The sequence below is a fragment of the Octopus bimaculoides genome, chromosome 12 (genome assembly GCF_046866305.1).
Source record: "Octopus bimaculoides isolate indiv1 chromosome 12, ASM4686630v1, whole genome shotgun sequence".
Taxonomy (NCBI): domain Eukaryota; kingdom Metazoa; phylum Mollusca; class Cephalopoda; order Octopoda; family Octopodidae; genus Octopus; species Octopus bimaculoides.
Genome location: NC_142939.1, coordinates 10,397,636 through 10,419,742, shown reverse-complemented (window position 1 = coordinate 10,419,742; position 22,107 = coordinate 10,397,636). Strand labels below are relative to the sequence as shown.

At 33.9% G+C, this 22,107-nt stretch overlaps 1 protein-coding gene across 3 annotated transcripts in view; it reads right to left on the bottom strand.

Annotated features, from left to right (window-relative positions):
• Window positions 1–4,078: 4,078 nt before the first annotated feature.
• Window positions 4,079–22,107, bottom strand: part of LOC106876766 (diphthine methyl ester synthase) — a 251,206-nt gene continuing 233,177 nt past the window's right edge. For 2 of the 3 annotated variants that reach the window (XM_052972100.2, XM_052972101.2), the window contains exons 8-9: window positions 5,384–5,623; window positions 4,079–4,394 (exon numbers count right to left, since the gene is read on the bottom strand). In XM_052972100.2, coding sequence (XP_052828060.1) covers window positions 4,168–4,394; window positions 5,384–5,623 — 467 coding nt within the window. In that variant the 3' untranslated portion in view covers window positions 4,079–4,167. The remainder of the gene's footprint in view (window positions 4,395–5,383; window positions 5,624–22,107) is intronic. The other variant, XM_052972102.2, reaches the window with a different exon arrangement.

The following is a 22,107-nucleotide window of genomic DNA, read 5'->3' as shown; positions in this document are numbered from 1 at the left end:
AGACTCAATGGCAGAATAAAGTAATTTATAATTATAATTATAATTATTATTATTATTAATGTTATTAAGGGACGTTGACTAGCAAAATCATTGGACACTGGGTAAAATGCTTTATAATATTTGTTCTGGCTCTTCTCATCAACCGAGCTTCTCTGCTCGCTATTCATGAGTGGGTCATTGGAGGTAGAGTCCTCAGGCACCACCTCCAAAGCATCCCAACAGAAGAAACTACCATTAGACTTTCTAACTGGATTCCTAAGCATGACGAACTGAGACAATGGATGTCATCCAGCCATCTCATCCTTGGTTTGTCCCTAAATCTTCTACTTGACTCAACTTGCAGATTCTGTGATTGTTTGCTGACATTCTGAGTTCAAATCTTATAATGGTCAACATGACCATTCATTATCATGAAGTCAATAAAATATAGCACCAGTGAAGTACTAGCATTAAAACAATCAACTGTGTTTTTCCCCAAAAATGTTGGGCCCTTGTATCTATGTAAGAAATTATTATTTGGCTCAGTCGTTTCATTGTTGGACAAAATGCTTGGTGGTATTTAATTATGTCTCCTTTATAATCTGAATTTGAAACCCACTGAGATCAACTTTGCTTTTCATGATCAATAAATTGAAGTACCAGTTATATACTGGGATTCATCTGCTAAACTCTTCACCAAAAGTTTTGGCCTTGTGCCCTTTTTAGATTTGTTCATTATTAACAAGTTGGTATAAGACATTATTTGATGTGAGAAATCCTTGTTATTAATGAGATTCTAGAAATGGCAATTTGCCAAAGTAAATAAAATAATTAAGCTAATATTAATTAACATAATTATTATTTTGAGATTCAAAAATCTAATTAGAAATATCTATGCAGTGAGAAAAAGGCAATATTACCTCAATAACTTAAATTTTTTTAAGCATTTCAACGAGTATGGGAGACAACTCCAGGCACATTTTGATCTTATTTGAATAATTAACCTCAGTGATTTATTTTTCGACATGATGGATAAAAGTTAGCTTTTCCCCACCACTCCTTATATTATGAATTTGAATCATGCCATGATTGACTAAACATTGTTTTTTTATACATCTTGAGTTAATAAAATAAATGTTTAGCAGAAATATTGTGGGCCATTCATTCTATTGAATCAATGGCCCATTGACTCAAGGTTCCATTACAAATCTGTCACCTTGTGTCAATGGAAGTAACCAGTAACATAGCACCATAATCAAAGAAATTGGACCAAAAACTTTAAAAAACAAAGTAATAGAATCAGAAATAACTGAGCTATTTTTGTTTTTTTCTTAAAGAATAATTCATTAAATGTTATAGCTTTAGAAATGTCATACTTTGCAAAGATCTCCTACAATTCTGAGACTAAAAATGTAGACAATGACAATTCTTAACATCAACTGCTCAAAGCCATGATATGAGAACCTCAGGAATTTGACCGATTAATTTAATTCATAGATTTTTCTATATCTTCCATATTATATTCACATATCTTTGTTCAAGCCTTAAAGATTCATCTGGTATCCATTATTCATCAATAGGCAGATTTGGTTTTAATATCCACCTTAGGACACTTATTGTCTCTGTTCTTCAGAACAAAGCTAATACAAGTCAACATGGGACTTGGAGAGATAATTGAAGAGTGTATTGTTCAATAGCAAGCAGATACATATTTAAAGAGACATTTAAAGAGGCTTTTGAGACCTCACAATTTTGTTTCATTTATTCCTTCTCACATTTTTTATCAATCACAATGTAACCTGTATTTCTCTATATTATAGCAAACAGTCTTCTACAGGATAAAATATTCAACACTGACATAAGGATACAAATATATAAAGGTTACAGGTGTACATGTTTGAATCAACCACAGTATATAACTGGTAATTATTTTACTGACACTGGAAGGAAAAGTAATGTCATTCCCTATTTGAATTCAGAATCAAAAAATAAAGTGACAAATCATGATTGCAAAGCAAACTTCATAAGCATTAAGCTATACTATGTGTGTGTGTGTAATATTATATAACATTATATAAATATGTGTGTGTTTGTGTGTGTGTTTATGTGAGTGTGTCTGTGTGTATTTACATCCATATATATGTATACACATACATGCGTGTGTGGCGGGGTGCATATTTAATTATATATTGTCATATGTGTGTATATGCATGTGCATGCATACGCTTTTTTGTCAATATAGAAGTAAAATTTCATTATCTTTTAGTATTTGACTGTTCTTGTTACTTTGCCTTCACTGTTTCAAATATTTCCTTTTCTTTTTTTTTTGTCAGACTCATAATCAATGACAATCCACCAATGCCCATCCCATTTTCTATTAGGTGGGGACTACATTATCTAATATCAATAACCCAAGGATATGGTTTTATTATGATTTGGCTTCGATGTAAACCTAGCGGGCAGAGCAATACCATAAATGATAACTTTGGCAACGAAGAATTGATTTATTGGGTTCACTATTCTGTTCTTGAATTGTTTAGGATTTCTTCCTTAGGCCACAGGTTACCATTTATTGAAGAAGGATTTTGCATATGTGGCATTCCTGTCATTACTCCCAGAACATCATCTATGTAAGAGAAATAGCTTCAGCCAAGAAATCTTAACTGTATTAAGAATTTAGTTTGCTAAAAGATTATATTTCCACTTCACATATACATACAAGCATAATAATCATTGATGAAACCGTGATAATCATTAATTAGTTGTAATCAATCAATTGATTTATTTCATCATAAACGATGCCACATTGCTTAAGACTAGGTCTTTGAATTTACTTGAGCTTTCATTTTACTGTGGCTTGGTAGAGAAAAGGCTATTTTTTTAAAAGACAAAATATGAAGACAATGCCAGTAAGAAATGTCAAATAAACCAGGCAACCATAATTAATTACGATTAATTAATTGATTAATAATTATTTTATTAAGTTAAATTGAATATTTAAATTAATCACCAAGAGACAGGGGACAATTAGGCATGTCATATCCTATTCATTTTCTTTTGTATTATAACTTCCTTATGTATATTCATATACACTTTTATTTCAATATTACCTATTCACATACACACACACATATAAATATATATGTTTATATGTAGTTTAGCGATTTTACTATTGACCCACCCATGTTAGCCTCTGGCTGCTCGTTACCAACCTGCCTGGATTTAAATTAAATCATTGACCAAAATGATGTCATTACAAGATTGACAAAACAAGGGTATTAATAGATAAATAAAAGCACCATCATAACTTTAAGTCTGAACCATTTTTTGAGTTCCAAGTACCAGCTTAATATGTAGTGAGCATCGTACTCTTTAATCTATGAGATCATATGGTACCATTGAAGACTTTATTTTTTAAGTTGCATATCACGTACAGATCAGTCTGCATACTCTCTCTCTCTCTCTCTCTCTCTCTCTCTCTCTCTCTCTCTCTCTCTCTCTCTATCACTTTCTCCTTCTTGTCTCACATACTGACACTTCACTAAGCAGTTCTTTCCTCAAAATCTTATTTCACTGAATTCCCTCACCCTTACATTCTGTCTTATAGATGCTGAAGCAGAAAACATTAATGGTTAATAACATCAATTTCACCAATCTTAGAGGGTCTGCAAAGGTCGTGGGTGCTCCCCTTCTTTTTCTACTCCTTATGAATAAAAAAAAAAATGGTTGTCTACATATATATATAGGCAGCCCTTTATATACAATATATATATTTATGCAACATTTTTATATATATATATATATATATATATATATATATATATATATATATATATATATATATATATATATATATATATTTGCATATATATATATTTATATGTATTTATGTATGTATAAAACATATATATATTTAACAATTTATGTATGTATATATATACATATATATATATATATATATATATATATATATATATATATATATATATATATATATATATATATATATATGTATGTATGTATGTATGTATGTATGTATATATATATATATATATATATATATATTAAAAAGTATAAATTTAGAAATTATAATGCAGTATATGTCATAGATATTTATTTCATAATGAAACAAACATAAACAATGAAAGAAAGCAAAGTGGTAGGTAGGTTGTCACTGATTCCGTTTCTTTAGCAAAATGTTTCCATTTCTTGCAATTTGGATTCAGTTGTAGAATCTAAAACAAAACTTCTCAACATGGCGATTTCCATAGGGTGCATATTGCCAGGAATCACAAGGGAATGGAGTGGTGGGCCCATATCTGTTTCTGCTAACCGCTCTAATGGTGCCACAAGGATTTTCTGTTCGTCAGATCCAACTTTGGTGAGGCCAACACAAATTGTATCTTTCGTAAATGCTGGAGATTGAAAGGAAAAAGAAAAAAATATGCAAAAGAAGATTAAAATTAGAACATTTATGTATACACATGTAATTAGTAACACAAAGTATTAAAAAATAAATAAACAAATTATTATTAGTAGTAGTATTAGTATTATTATTGCTATTATTATTATCATCATTAATTTTGAGTGCAGTTTTGAATTCAGCTATTTTTGAAGTGTAGTGTGAGTAAAAACAGCTTCTTTTGTTTTTAAATGTCAGAACAGGAAGACATTGCAAGTGAAAGGAATGAGAAGTGTGAACTATTTCAACCAATCAATACACAAGCAAGACAGAGATTACAATAAAAAAAAATAAATAAGAAATAAAGGAAAAAAAAAATTTTTTCATGGCCATATGGTTTAAGAGTTCTGTTTGGAAACGTGCTTCTGTGTTCAATATCAGTAAGTGGCGTGCATTAGGCCAGTGTCTTCTACCATGTCTCGCATTGGCCAAAGCTGTCTGGATAAAAATTTGGTAAATAGAAACTGTTCAGAAGCTTAACCCATTAGTATGTATGCATACACATACACACACACACACAAGCACACGTGAACACGCACTCACACACACACACACATGTATGTATACATGTCTGCATGTTTTTATATATGCATAAACACACACACACATATATGTAGATAGACAGATAGTGTGTGTATATATATATATATATAAATATATTGCTATAACATAGATATATAAATATATAGACACACATATATAGACACTTACATATACATACATGCATGTGCATGTATATATATTAACATATCTATACACATATATACAAATATACATCTATATACACAAACACATATATGTGTATATAAATATATACACACACAAATACACATTTATATATATGTGCGTGTGTGTGTATGTATGGTATGGATGGATGGAGGATGAATACATGTATATCGGTGAGGGATGAAGAATCAGTAATAGAGCGTCGAAGAAAAATACCTTGTGGTATTTGGTTACATCCCTTTATATTCTGGTTATATCCCTTTATATTCTTGTTATATCCCTTCATATTCTGGTTACATCCCTTTATGGAGTGGGTACGGCCCTTTATGCTTGGATGGACTTTGTCTTTCCTCCTCCTCCAAGGATGATAAAATAAATACCAGAGAAAGTGGTGAGGTCGATATGATTGACTAAAACCCTTGACGGTGGTGCTGCAGCATGGCCGCAGTCCAATTACTGAAACCAGTAAAAGAATAAAAGAAAAAAAGAGCATAGATGTTTGATTTCATATAACACACTGGACAATGAATGGAGAAGTTGGATATTTGTATCCTGTCAGTAGTACAACATTGTATCCATGGCCAATACAATTGACTCTCAAAAACCCAAATCTACCTAGCTCTAAGTGTGGTGTATTTGTATGTATTTGTGAACCACTTAAGGCAGTAGAGAGAGTTCATTGAGGGTTGTTAGAGATACAAGCTGTAACAGCCAAATCTTTCCAATTCACATTCTGAAAGGGAATGATGAATCAGATAAGACAGAATCCAATGTGAGCAACAAATGAGAGGGCCACTCCAGCATTTCTTTGTTTCCTAGAAATAGCAGCTAAATCTTTCTCAAATCACATTCTAAATGAGCATGATGAATTATATAAGGAAGGATCCACTACAATCATTAAACATGGATATCATTACATCATTTCTTGGTTAGCTAGAAATAAGAGCTTAATTTTTCTCAAAGCACATTCTAAAAGGAAACACTGAATTAGATATGATAGAGTCTGCTGCAGGTAGCAATCAAAGGATGTCCTACATGACTGCTTGGGCTCTTAGAAATAACAATCAAATCTTTCTCAAATCTCATTCTAAAAGGGAAATAAGAAGATGAATGCAATCACCATGTCCTCAGTACTACCAGCACCAGGGGCCAGTGATGTAGAACACAAAGAAGAAACCAAGATGTTCTCATCCAAAACAAAGCCAGCTGGAGATTCCAAATAGCAGTTCCACTCCACTGTCTAGTCATATTTAGAAGGAGATGGATCCTGGAGGAAGGTGGAAATTGTTGGGGGCAGTAGGAAGGGAAAGACGAAGCAGAGCAAAAAAAAAAATAGCAGCCTATTCTGAAAATAGTCTGTTAATAGAAGTCTTGCCCCACTATGGGATGGTCAACTTGCCTCACTTCCATAATTACCTAACAATAAAACAGAAACACTATGGGTCTGTTGAATGACCAGACAGAGAACAAAACAAATACTGTACTAGCTGACGAAGTGTTGGGATATGTGTACAGTCAGGCCTTCAAAACGACAGCCTGTTAGTGAAAACCAGATTGATATACTATCAAAGTCTAATGGGGAGCTAATCAACCCATGTAGATGACATTCACAGATTCAAAGAATCCAGTTTGCAGAAGTGGATCAGAGTGGAGTGAAGTGGAAGTGTCTGGAGAGCTGGGTGCCATAATGCTACATGAGTGGCAGCTTCTCACCCTTGTTTGGATGGATTGCCCTAACATGTGCTCTGTGCTTAATTTTTTACCTGTTTTTATATACTGCATTACACGTATATACCCTCTTTCATTTATTATATATCCCTGTGTTTTATGGTACATTTTGTATCAAATAAGTCTTTATGGCCTATTATTATCATTATTATTATTATTATTATTATTATTATTATTATTATTATTATTATTATTACTTTTATTATTATTATTATTATTATTATTAGCAGTCATTGATAACATCTTGTTACTTAGCCCTGGGTCAGTTCTGACTGAAGTCTATGATTGAAAGTGTCTCAGTCATGACCATTCCATCTTTTTTTTTTCTCTTCTAGTATTGTCTATCTAAGACAACATTATTCAACGTGTCCCTTCTGATTTAAGATGGTAAGATGCCATTTGAAAGTGACATAAATACAATATTTAGCAGCTTTACTGACAATCTAGAGATTATTTCACTGGCTCATTTATTGCTATTGTTTAAAGGTGGAATGAGCATTAGAAATGGAGCATCAATTAAATACTTAACAAATATGGAGCACCAATTAGATACTTTACAATTGATGCCTTATCAAAGTGTACCAACTGAGAGACATATCATTACTCTGGGCCTCACAGAATCCCAGAAGAAGTCTTCAACTTTTTCTATCCAAAAGAGTTTTCCAACCCAATATTTACATTTAATGCTCTCTTGAAAGTTTATAAAATTTTTTATGACATCCACAATATTTATATATGAATATACAACAAAACCAGAGGGTCATTTCATAAATCTTTTAATTAGATCATCTTATATGCATTTCAGAGAAGATAATGAGTGAATTGTGCAATTTGCATTAGGGAAGCTTTTTAGGTCTTCACTTCATCAGAGATTTATTCAATATGAATATTTGACAAAGTGAAAACTTAGGAAACTTAACTAATCTGGATTCCATAATTTTACCATTATCTTCACTTGTAAGCCGATGCAGTCAAATGATTCTTTTTGCTTTTTATATATGTACTCTGTGACCTTTCTAACTATGGAAGTGAGTGAAACTTAAGCTACAATACACAAGTTCTCTTCACAGTTTTCTCTTTCAATACATAAAGATGCACATGGTATTCTAAATACTGGTAATGTCATGTAAGTTAAATTTAAACTGCATGAGGAGCTATTAGATCTGATGTGAATGTAAATGGATTGGTTACTTGTTTCTCTGAGACTGGTCAGGTCACTGGAGATCCCAATAAGGGTTGAAAATTGATAAAAGCTGTTCATCATTTTCTTCAATCTATGAAGAAATAGGTAAATCTGACATGATCGTGTGTCTAGTACTCAGATTTAGAAACACATATACATACTTATATTTATCTGTGTGTGTGTGTGTGTAGATAGATAGATAGATACATATATATATATATATATATATATATATATATATGTATAAATATATATATATATATATATATATATATATATCATCATAGAACTACTTGGCAAAATTGTTAATTATTAATTCTATTATTAATTGACGATTCCCTGCCCTTATTCTTGTATATATATATATATATATATATATATATATATATACATATATATATATATATATATATATACATACACAGAGAGAATATGAGAGAAAGAGAGAGATTGGGACCAATTTCAATTGACTGCCTCTCACACCCCTACAAGAGCATGGTCATGTAAGTGTGGTGTGTGGCATTGCACCAAAGTTAGAAATTTATTATTATTATTATTATTATTATTATTATTATTATTATTATTATTATCAATGGTGGTAGCAGTAGTGGTGGTGTTGTTAGTAGTAGTTCTAATTGTTATTTGTATAGCAATATTACAAATGATATCAATTATAGTGATAACGGTTACAATGCTGCCAAAATAGAGTGGTGGGAACAGTTCCAAAACTTCAGACACATTTTTTTTTTGCATTTTTTTTTTTTATCAATGACAGACATTTAAATTAGCAGAAAGAGAAATAATAACATTACATACAGTTTGTATATGTTTGATAAATCAGAGTAAATAAGCTAATTTTACACACACATACACACACAAAAACTTATATATAGACATCTACACACATATACACAAACATATATAAACACACATACATGCACACACACACACATACACATAAGTGCAGGGATGACTGTTTGGTTAAGAAGTTTGCTTCTCACTCATGTGGTTCTGAGTTCAGTCACACCGCACAGCACCTGAAAAAGTGTTCCCTATTTTAGCAAAGCTAAAATAAGTGGATTTCATTATCATCATCATCATCGTTTAACATCCATTTTCCATGCTGGCATGAGTCGGACGGTTTGACTGAGGTCTGGAAAGCCAGTGGCTGTACCAGGCTCCAATCTGATCGGGCAATGTTTCTACAGCTGGATGCCCTTCCTAACGCCAACCACTCCGAGACTGTAGTGGGAACTTTTTATGTGCCACTGGCATAGGAACCAGTCAGGCTAGCCTGGCATCGATCACGTTTGGATAGTGCTTTTTATGTGCCACTGGCATGGGAGCCAGTCAGGGGGCACTGGCATTGACCATATTTGAATGGTGTTTTTTATGTTGATTTGTTAGATTGAAACTGAAAGAAGCCCATTGTGTGTGTGTGTGTGTGTGTGTGTTTAAATGTATCTTTTTCTTAACAACATGTGGTGATTGTACGTGAGTATCATTGTAATACATGTGGTGTCTTTTGTTACAAATCATCCATATAAGCACGTCCGACCAAGAGAAAATATCACCTTGCTTGGAAACAGGCAAAGGTTGGTGACAAGAAGAGCATTCAACCGTAGGAAAGTTTGCTCAGCAAATGAACATACGGAAAACTGGGCATTAAGCGATGGTTGGAAATTCTGGCTATGATCCAATGCAAGCACATATACAAATACAGGTGTAGCTGTGTGGTCAGAAGTCTGCTTCCAACCACATTGTTGTGGGTTCAGTCCTAGCATGGCACCTTGTGCAATTATCTTCTACTGTAAACTTGGGCTGAGTGGATTTGGTAGATGGAAATTGAAAGAAGCCTGTCATATATATATATATAACACCCCACCATCTCCCAACTCCACCCCCAATCAGGTATCTTGTGTTGACCATTCACTACTTTCTTTCAGCTATTATTCATCAACACTCATTCACTCCTACACTGATTAACAAACTCCCAACCCCACCCGAGACACACCCAAATCCCATATATAGAATCACAAAGCCCCAACCCCTCAGATCTGTTTCTCCAGAAATTTTAACAAATAATTTTGTTTTTTAAATCCCCCCCCCCCCCAAGTTAACAAAGAACTTACTAGATCTATGAAATAAAGTTTAAAATTTATATTATTAAAAAACTAAAAAATAATTAACTAAACTGATTAGAACTACCAGTGAAGTCATTCTTTTTGTTCTTTCAAATAAACCTAAGTGTACCAAGAATCTCACACATTTCCAATATATATATATATATATATATATATATATATATATATATATATATATATATGTATGTATATGTGTGTGTCTTTTTGTTAGTATTTGTCCACCACCACTGCTTGACAACCAGTGTTGGTGTGTTCACATGCCTATAACTTAGCAATTCAGCAAAAGTGACTGATAGAATAAGTACCAGGCTTAAAAGAAAATCAGTCCTGGGATCAATCCGTTCAATTAAAGTCCTTCAAAGCAGTGCCCCAGAATGGCCCCAATCCAAGGACTGAAACAAGTAAAATATAAAAGATAAGATACACACACACTGGATATTTCCTGGGTTTTGGAAGAGTTGCATTGTTTCCTATGGCATCAGGAAGAGCATCCAGCCTTACTACACTGCATCGACAAGTCTCAGCCAACCCATGAGATCAGTATAAGCAGACATAAAATAATAGCAAAGATCATACACACACACACACACATTTATCCATATAAACATTTAATCCATAATCATTAGCTCTTTATTCTAAGTGGCTGGACATAGCTCCTTTGAACTTGTCGCCCTTGGAATAAACATGTGTATGTGTGTGTGTGTGTGTGTATTTACACATACATACACACATATATATCTATATACATTTATACACATAAATAAGCATACACACTCATATATGAAAGCACACATACATGCATACATATATACTTACAAACATACACATATAAACATGTACGTATATACATATATATGTATATAGACATGTGTATATATATATATATATATATATATATGTGTGTGTGTGTGTGTATATATATATATATATATATATATATATACATACATACATATATTACACATACACCCAATAGATTTATGGCGCCACTGCATGTTCCTATCAACAATGGCTCAACATTATTTTACATTCCTCCCCTATTTTCCTTAAACTTATTTAATCATTATATCTGACATCAAAATGAAATTACAACAATGATATACTATAAAAAACAAAAAAAAAAACTCTCAGTGAATTTCTTTCTATGTTAAAAATCAATATCATGAAAACATATGTAACAAACAATATAACATTGTTTCTTTTTAGTTGTTGATGTTTGTGTTTAGTTTCCTATCAACCCTGATCAAGCAAACCAATGATGTACAATGTTCCGTCCTTGGCTATCTCGTTTTTTATGTTTTATTTCTTTATTTTTTAATTTAAAACCATAATCATCACTTGCATGCGAGTATGATATGGTAGCATATACCATACTTTCTCTGCACTACTATTTTAGATGCTTATATAGTAAGCATAGACACTCTTGTGGCTAGGGTCACCTTAGCAGCATTATAAGCTCCCAGCCAAGTCAGTACTCTGGGCCTTATTGTTGTTGGCACTCCGTCGTTTATGACGTCGAGGGTTCCAGTTGATCCGATCAACAGAACAGCCTGCTCGTGAAATTAACGTGCAAGTGACTGAGCACTTCACAGACACGTGTACCCTTAACGTAGTTCTCGAGGATATTCAGCATGACACAGAGTGTGACAAGGCTGGCCCTTTCAATTACAGGCACAACAGAAACAGGAAGTAAGAGTGTGAGAAAGTTGTGGTGAAAGAGTACAGCAGGGTTCACCACCATCCCCTGCCGGAGCCTCGTGGAACTTTTAGGTGTTTTCACTCAATAAACACTCACAATGCCCGGTCTGGGAATCGAAACCACAATCCTATGACCGCGAGTCCGCTGCCCTAACCACTGGGCCATTGCGCCTCCACACTCTGGGCCTTATAGCATGTATTTACTGACAGCATGCCATGGCATACATAGATCAGAATTCGGCCTCTAGACACATGAGGCTCCCAAGCAACTGCCCAGTGTGCCATGCCTTAAGGCAGCTCTGTTCCTGGCCCTCCCATCCTTTGGTTGAATGGAACATCAATGGGTGTGGCTGATGGTGGAAGGAAGAACCCTGCCAAAAGTTAGGTAATAAAATGTATACATCAGAGTGTTATTCAAGGGGATTCAGTCTGTTATATCCATCAGGTCATGTGATTACATAAAGACTACCTCACTCATTTGTGTCCTTCATAGGTCTCTTCATCACATAATATATTGTCTTCTCCTTACATTTGGTCACACAACACAAAGTTTGTACTCGCTTTCTCCATTTCTTTCCAGCCTTTATATGTTTTCTATATTCAACGTTCATGGTTTCTTACCCTTCAGCATTGCACTTCATGCAACCTGCCCTTCACTCTGAGAAAGAAGCCATTTTTGCCAGCAGAGGTAATAGCTTCCTGAAATATTTCCACCCATTCTTATTCCGGCCACCATGCTTTCCAGAACATCGACCATTACTGTCATTTAGGTCACCTACATAACAGAAGCTATTAACTACTTCTTAGGAACTTCTTCAGGATACAAAAATATCTATTTTATTAGTACTCTTAGTTTTAATTACTCCTATGCATCTACCACAACTCTCAAGCATCCAGAGTTTATATTCTGTACTCCATGCAGTATTTGTAACAAATCCTTTCTGTATGTCAACCATGGCTGTTTCTTAGATGGCAATGAAGTCCTCTCTTCTTTTTTGTCAATTAAAACTTTTGGCTTTGCAAGATTTACCTTAAGACTTCTTGATTCTAAGCTTTACTTTCATGTTTGGTATTTCTTCTCTAAACCTTTGACTTATTGTTATGAGAAATTAGTTAATGGCTAATGGACAACCTGTTTTAAATCTCTTCAGTTTAGAGAATTATGATAAACAATAGCAGGCTGAAAACTAAACCCTGACGAATGCCTGACTGCTCATCGGAGTTGTCCTTATTAAAGATGTAACTGTAAAATGAGTGTCACCATCATACAAGAGGTGTCATTCATTTCTAATTTTCCATCAAAACACAGCCACTCATGGGGAAATATTGTTGAGCTTGGAAACAAGTGAGGGTTGGTGACAGAAAGAGCATCCAACCAGCCACAGAAAATATAACTCAATGAATTCTGTCTGATCTATGCAAAGGTGGATGTTAAATGATGGTGACACAAAATTTGATTAAGCACTGCTTATTTTCCACTTTATCTCATTTTTATCAAATTAATGCTGATAATGCAGCAATTATTATTATCTTTCATATTCATTATCTTGGTACAATGGTATAGAAGCAACTTTAGATATCTTTCAGTCTGTTGTGAGGTCCCTGTAGATTAAGGGTTACCAAAAAAGATAAAATTACCCCAAAGGGATAAGTTTCAGAAAGCCAGGGGGTAAATCTGGTGATTTTAGATTTGTATTTTCTTTTGATTATAATTTTACAAAAAATTTCAAGTTAAAAGTTGAAGTAGGACTATTTTGTGAATATACACCAATCCAAAATGGTGAAGAGAATAAAGATTATATTCACAAAATAGTCCTACTTCAGATTTTAATTTCAAATTATACACTTCTTCACTATAGGTTTGCTAATGGAGTAGCTTAATTCAGAAGACTGTATCTGGGTCTGGTATCTGTTTATCATTAGTTCATAAATATATGAAATAACATTGTTATGTGCTATTTCTAAAAAATTTTACTGTTATTTGGACTTAACAATGTTTAAAAACTTCTATTGAGCTTTTGAATTTCCACTTAGTTGGTTGCTTTATTAAGGTAGGAAAGTAAACTCAGATTACTGAACAAAAGAGAGTTGGTGGGGAGCAAATTTAGTCTCAGAAAATTGTCAAGGGTAAGCAGAATAAAATAAAAATGGAACCCCTGCTGAAAATGGTTTTGATGATCAACTTTTAAAATATATGTCTGTTGTCTCATTATTTATTTTGTCTGGACGCATTACACTTTACGATAAAGGAAGTGCTATTGTGAATAACATTAACCATAAATGTCAAACTCAGAAGTAATAATGGTTTCAAAATTTGACACAAGGCCAGCAATTTTGGGGGAGGGGGTAATTACTCAACCCCCAGTTTTCAACTAATACTTATTTTAATGACCTTGAAAGGATGAAAGGCAAAGTGGACTTCAGCACGATTTGAACTCAGAATGTAAAGATTGACTAAATGCTGCTGCGTAACTTTAGCTGATGCAGCAAATATTCTGCCAACGTGTTGCCTTAAAATCTAAAGTAATGATAATAATAATAATAATAATAATAATAATAATAATAATTACTTCTAATCTCAGCAGAAGACCTCAAGTTTTTTGGGGAAAGAATCTAGTTAATTATATCAACCCTAGTACTTGACTGGTTCTTTATGGAAGAATGAACAGCAAAGTTGACCTCAGTAGGATTTGAAGTCAGAACATGAAAGGTTGTAACTAAATGTTACAAGGTATTTCGTCTGATTCTGCCATTCTAGAATTCTATGCTAATCAAGCATCTTTAGAAGTAACAATACTAACAATAAAAACAACAAACCAACATAATGCCTACACATACTCAGTACAGTCTCCAGCCATCAAAACACAACCTTTACAATACATATTTGACATTAGTAGCTCCCCACCAATTGTAGCTGTGTCCCCTTTCATAGAAGGGCATTTACAAATACCCTTTCTCCAGATATTTTTAATCAAACATGACTAAACTTTTATGTGGTGATTTATTTTTCACGTAAGCGAAAGCAAAATCGTGATGGCACCTGTACCCAGCGTCGCCTTCCTGGCACGTGTAAAGACATTCGAGCAAGATCGTTGCCAGTGCTCCTGGACTGGCTCCTGTGCAGGTAACATGTAAAATACACCATTTTGAGCGTGGCCGTTGCCAGTACCGCCTGACTGGCCTTCATGCCGGTGGCACGTAAAAGCACCCACTACACTCTCGGAGTGGTTGGCGTTAGGAAGGGCATCCAGCTGTAGAAACTCTGCCAAATCAGATTGGAGCCTGGTGTAGTCATCTGGTTCATCAGTCCTCAGTCAAATCGTCCAACCCATGCTAGCATGGAAACCGGATGTTAAACGATGATGATGGTCCCATCCAGCATAAACCTTCTATTTTTTTTTTCAGATAATTGCATGAACTATTTCCCTCTATTATATGCAAATGGAAATTAATAAAGAAAATGAGTTTATAGAATGCAATCATACTGGTTATTAGTACATCATTAATCCTGTTTCTACTGATACCACATTATCTTAATTATATTCTAATCCCAACAAAGATTTTATTTATATATCTATATATTTATATAGATATAGGGTAAAAATTATTAATTAATAATTAGTAATTTTACCAAGTGTGTTAAAAAACCATTATCGGTAAATATAAACATAATTAAAAATCTAGGGTTTAGCAAATATTAAGTGGTGAAGCAATACTTGCTAAACCCTAAATTTTTAATTATCTATATATTTATATAGTTATCTATTTTGGAAATGTGTTTTATAATATAAATAATGTAACTAGTTAGAATATTTTATTACCTTAAAAAAATCATGGCCCTTATAAGCATTCAGCACCCACCTCAAAGTACCACCGTGATATCTGCTACACTCAGACAAGCTGAGAATGTTTCTAAGGGGTCCTGGTTAGGATCCACTACTCTGAACGAATAATTGTCTGATATTGAAGCATAGCACCAATCACACTGAACAAACAACAGAGAAAACACATCACAACGATAATGACACAAACCCACACAACACAGATCGTACAGAATAACAACCAGGTGAAACTTCGAAAAAATAACACCTCAAACAATGAAACAAATCCTGCAAAGGAAGCAAAAACTGATGTAGTAGTACAAGTATAATTCCATATTCCTGAAAGACAGAGTTGCATCATGTGGTACAGCAGAAACATGCATAAAAGAGACTAACGGCTGAAAATATTGTGATAAATAATGATGATGATGATGATGATGGTGATGATGATGATGATGATGATGATGATGATGATGATGGCGACGATGATGATGATGATGATGATGATGATGGCGATGATAATGACGATGATGATGATAATGATGACAATGATGATGACGATGGTGATGATGATGATAATGATGATGACTATGATGATGATGATGATGATAATGATGATGACTATGATGATGATGATGATGAAATGATGATGATGATGATGATGACGATGGTGATGATGATGATGATGATGATGATGATGATTATGATGATTATGATGATGATGATGATGATGATGATGATTGGAAAGAGACCCTGTGAGACCTCTGACAACAGTTTGTCGTCTGCTCTCACAGAATCGACCCAGAGCAAGTAAGACTGAGAGCTCTGAGAAGTAAAATAATGATAATAATAATAATCATGAAAATAATGGTTTAAAACTTTTGGTACGAGGTTAGTAATTTTAGAGGAAGAGGGACGGTCAATGACATCAACTACATTAACCCCAGCATACAACTGGTACTTATTTAAGTGATGCTCAAAAAGATGGAAAGCAATATTGGCTTTAAACAGAATTTGAACTCAGAATGTAAGGAACGAGGAGAAATAATGCTAATGAGCATTTTTTTCCAAACTCACAAACAATTCCACTAGCTTACTGCTTTAATAATAATAATAATAATAATAATAATAAAACAACAACAGAAAAGAGCACTACTCAGCACTGCACACATATTGCGTGGGATTAATTTCAATACAATGGAAATGATAAAGCCAAACACTACCCATACACAAGACACACAAAGCTGAGCTTGGTAATGCAGTGAAAGCATGCAATAAAATTACAACTGGAAAAATAATAATAATAATAATAATAATAATAATAATAATAATAATAATAATAATAATAATAATAATAATAGAAACAATGATTTCCTTTATTTGCCATCAGTGGGAAAGATGAGGGGAGGGGGGCAATACAAAGACAGTCATAAAGTGTGGGGATTTACATATAATGATAATATATATATATGTATATATATACACATTATATGTATATATGTGTATGCATATGTGTATATATATATATATATATATATATATATATATATATATATATATATATATATACATGCATATATATATATATATATATATATATATATATATATATATATATATATATATATATATATATATATATATATATATATATAAAGTATATATGGTCTACAATAAAAAGAAGGGAAGCATACATAGTGTACAACAGTAAGAAGAAAGATGGGGAAAAAAATGATGATAGTGATGTGGTCCGCCTGATACAGAATGACCTCTTGGGATAATCAATAATAGCAATAAAAATGATGATAAAATGATGACGAAGATGGCGATGATGACGGTGATAATGTTGGTGATGATGGATTATTACATTAGCATAAGGACAAGATATTTCTTAGGACAGGATAATTGTAAAGTCAATTGAATTGACCTCAGTACATAAATGGTACTTAGAAAAGTTGAATTGGTAAAAAAGGAAAGCCATCCCACAGCACTGTTGAAATCAGGATGTTGATGAACAGAAAGTGAATACAGAAAAGGCATTGATATTTTCACTCCACTGCTTTCCAGTATTGTAATAAAATGATGACAATGATGATGATTATGTAAGAGTTACAATACATGTGAGGAAGGACAAGACAAAGTTGCACAAAAATGTGAGATGATGAGTGAGGATAATACATAATGAATGTATTAAGATTTTTTTTAAATTTAAGGATCTGTTCAATTGGGCTCACAGAACTTTTAATTAAATTTGTCTAACTAAATAGTTTGAAACTTCGTACACTGTTGTAATTTCTCATGCAGAACACAGTTTACTTTGAATATTTTTGGCAAAATATTGTATTTTAGAAGTTATTTTGTGTTAAAGTTGTCGTATTTGGGTAATTTTAACCAATCAACAATGCTACTGCTGTTTGCAATAGCAATCAAAGAGAAACCACTTCTGGGTCATCTCTACTAAACGTCACCAGTCTATTCTATTCATATGTTATCCTTTCTTCCTTTTTAGTCAGCACCATGCAGGCAGTACTGGCAATGACCACGCTGAAATGGTGTATTTTACGTGCCACCTGCACAGGAGCTAGTCCAGCGGCACTGGCAATGACCTCGCTCGAATGTTGTTTTTCACGTGCCACCGGCACAAGTGCCAGTAAGGCAACGCTGGTAACGATCATGCTCGAATGGTGCTTTTTATGTGCCACCGGCACAGGAGCCAGTCAGCAGCCCTGGCAACGATCACGTTCGGACGGTGCTCTTAGCGCTCCACTAGCACGGATGCCACTAATGGAAACTGAACGAAGCACATCTTATATATGTGTTTGTAAGTGTATGAGTGTGTGTGTTTGTATGTGTGCACATGTGTGTGTGTGTGTTTGTCCCCCGTCACAACGTGGCATATGGTGTTGGTGTGTTAACATCCCTGGAACATTTGCAGTTCAGCAAAAGAGACCAATAGAATAGGTGTCAAGCTTAAAAAATAGGTACTTGGGTTGATTTTTGTCAACTAAATGCTTCAAGTGCTTCAGCATCGCAGAGTCCAAAGATTGAAACAAATAATGAATAACGGATACCCATATAGGAGAGTAGCAATGTGTCACCCAGCATAGAAAATATGAAATGATGATGATGATGATGATGATGATGATGTCTGTTGATAGAATATATGAAATCATAGTGTTCAAGAACATTTGTGATGGACATGAAATAAAATTTTCCAAAGTCTTCTTATATATATATCCATAAATAAATCAAAACTAAATTTTTTTCAGTATTGGAAGAATGGATTTTAGAATCTGATGGTATTGGATAAAAGAATGTTTGCACACTAGAAGTCAATGACACTAAGAAAAAGGAAAAAAGTGAAAATATATTTTTAAAGATTAATTCTTGCATTGAAGTCCAAACTTCATTCAAAGAATTTGACAAATGCAGTCAATTTCTGGGCAGTTGCCATCATGTGCTATCGTGCTGGAATAGTGAATTGGATGAGAGATGAAATAGAGGCAGTGGATACAAAAACGAGAAGAAAAGAAACCCAACTACGCTTGGGATGCTTCATCTGAGGGCAAATGTCAGCCATTTATACATGAATGGAAGATTGGAGGGAGAGTTATTTCTGATTATGTCGATGAAGAATAAGAGTAAGTAAATCACTACATTACAAAGAGTGAAGAAGACCTAGTTAAACATGCTGCAATAAAACTAGAATTATGCTTAACTTCAAGAGAAAAGGAAAAAAAAGGATAATTTATGAAAGAAAGGAAGAAATGCTGTTACATGGACAGTTTCACAGCAACACCAAAAATGTGAAAAATTATGGCTTATCATGAGAATGGCTCTAGTATTTAATCTAGCCATAGTGGGCCCAAATATTCTACCTGTTTTATGTCCAGACTGACCAGATCCTGCTTCTCACACCTACCCTACAATGTCTTTCTAAAAATAAATAATCACATAATTGATATCATAGAGCAACAAGATAATGCAGGATTAATTCAAAACAGCACTCCCTCGTACAGTTTTTCATGTCACAGACACACCTGCTTGTTGTTCTTGCACCTGTCCTTTTTCGGTACATTTGAAGCATATATACATAGACACATACATGACATGGGCTTCTTTCAGTTTCTCTCTACCACTTCCACTCACAAGGGTTTGGTCACCCCAAGATTATAACAAAAGACAATGTGTCAGGCAGTGGGACAGAACCCCAAACCATATGGTTGGGAAGCAGATTTCAAAACCACATAGTAATGACTGTGGACAAAGTCTATTGGCTAAAAACTGTGATGCAAGGATATCAGAATGAAATCTATTGCACCTGTCAAGGGAACCAGGAGAAAATACAACACTATATCAACACCAACATCACCATTACTACCACCATAACCACCACAACCACCACAACCATCATCATCATAAACAACAACAACAATAATAACTTGAAGAACAACAGCTATTAAAACAAATAAAGAGGTGGAGTGTGTGGGGGAGAACAACACATGTAATCTCTTCCTCAATCTAAGAGATTTATTTCGCCAATGACAACTCCCAGATGGAAAAGAAACAAACAGATATCTGAATATCTGAAATTAACTGAAATATAGACATCTTCAATGATATCGGAGTTAATGAGATAGGTTTCTCAGGAGTGGTGGTCGAGTGGTGGTGACATTACTAGAGAGAAAAAAAGGGAGTAAAGAACATAAGCACATACACATATATGTATTTATAGATGTGTGTGTGTGTGTGTGCATGTGTGTATTCCCTTTTTTTATGTTAAATAACATATATCATACAAAGAGGTAAAGAGGTATGTGTGTTTCTGTACATACATACATAAATAAATATATATGTATATATATGTATATATATATATATATGTATATATATATATATATATATATATATATATATATATATATATATATATATATACACATATATATATATATATAAATAAATAAATACAGATATACACACGCACATATATACATACATGTATATATATATATATATATACATGTATGTATATATATACATATATGTATGTATATATATGTATGTATGTATACACACACACATATATACTCTTTTATTCTTTTATTTGTTTCAGTCATTTGACTGTGGCCATGCTGGAGCACTGCCTTTAGTCAAACAAATCGACCCCCAGGACTTATTCTTTGTAAGTCTAGTTCTTATTCTATCGGCCTCTTTTGCCGAACCGCTAAGTTAAGGGGATGAAAACACATCAACATCGGTTGTAAAGGGATGGAGGAGGACAAACATAGACACACAAACACACATACACACATGCATACATACATGTATACGATGAGCTTCTTGCAGTTTCCATTTACCAAATCCAGTCACAAGGCTTTGGTCGGCCCCAGGCTATAGTAGAAGACACTTGCCCAAGGTGTCACACAGTGGGGCTGAACCCGGGACCATGTGGTTGGTAAGAAAGCTACTTACCCCACTGCTACTCCTGCTACAAGTTTAAAATAATGGTTATTACATATTTTCTCTTAATTGGCCTAAGTTTGGCTCACAGCTGTTTCCAGTAGTCATTATAGGTACATTGCTGATAGGTTTTCTCAAATGATTTATTGATCAGCTACTGCTTCTAAAATCCTGGGCTAATCATGATACAACTGGCATCATGACCAAAACCTAATTTTTCTGCAATATAAAGATTATTTATCCTATTCATGTTGTTCAGCATTATTCTGCATTTGAGAATAAATTATTTCCATGCCAGTGCCTGGGTCGTTGCCAGTGCCGCTGGACTAGCTCCCATGCAGGTGGCACGTAAAAAAGCACCTTTTTGAGCGTGGCTGTTGCCAGTACCGTGTGGCTGGCCCTGATGCCGGTGGCACGTAAAAGCACCCACTACACTCTCGGAGTGGTTGGTGTTAGGAAGGGCATATAGCTGTAGAAACTCTGCCAAATCAGATTGGAGCCTAGTGTAGCCATCTGCTTTGCCAGTCCTCAGTCAAATTGTCCAACCCATGCTAGCATGGAAAGAGGACGTTAAACGACGACGATGATGATGATGATGATGATGATGATGATGATATATGTATGTATGCATATATATGTGTGTACGAGTGTACATATATATGCATATATATATATATATATATATATATATATATGGTATGTTACTTGTGTCATTCTCCCATGTACATTCAACTTGATAGGAGAAGGACAATCACCAACTGACCTTCTGTGTCTGTGAAGAAGGACCCTGGACAACATTCTCAGCTACCACCTTGAAAACTCTGGGTTAATGACCACAACCTAAAGACCATAGTGGATCATCCTTAGTGGTATTAGCATTCTTAATTTCTTTAATTAATGCCA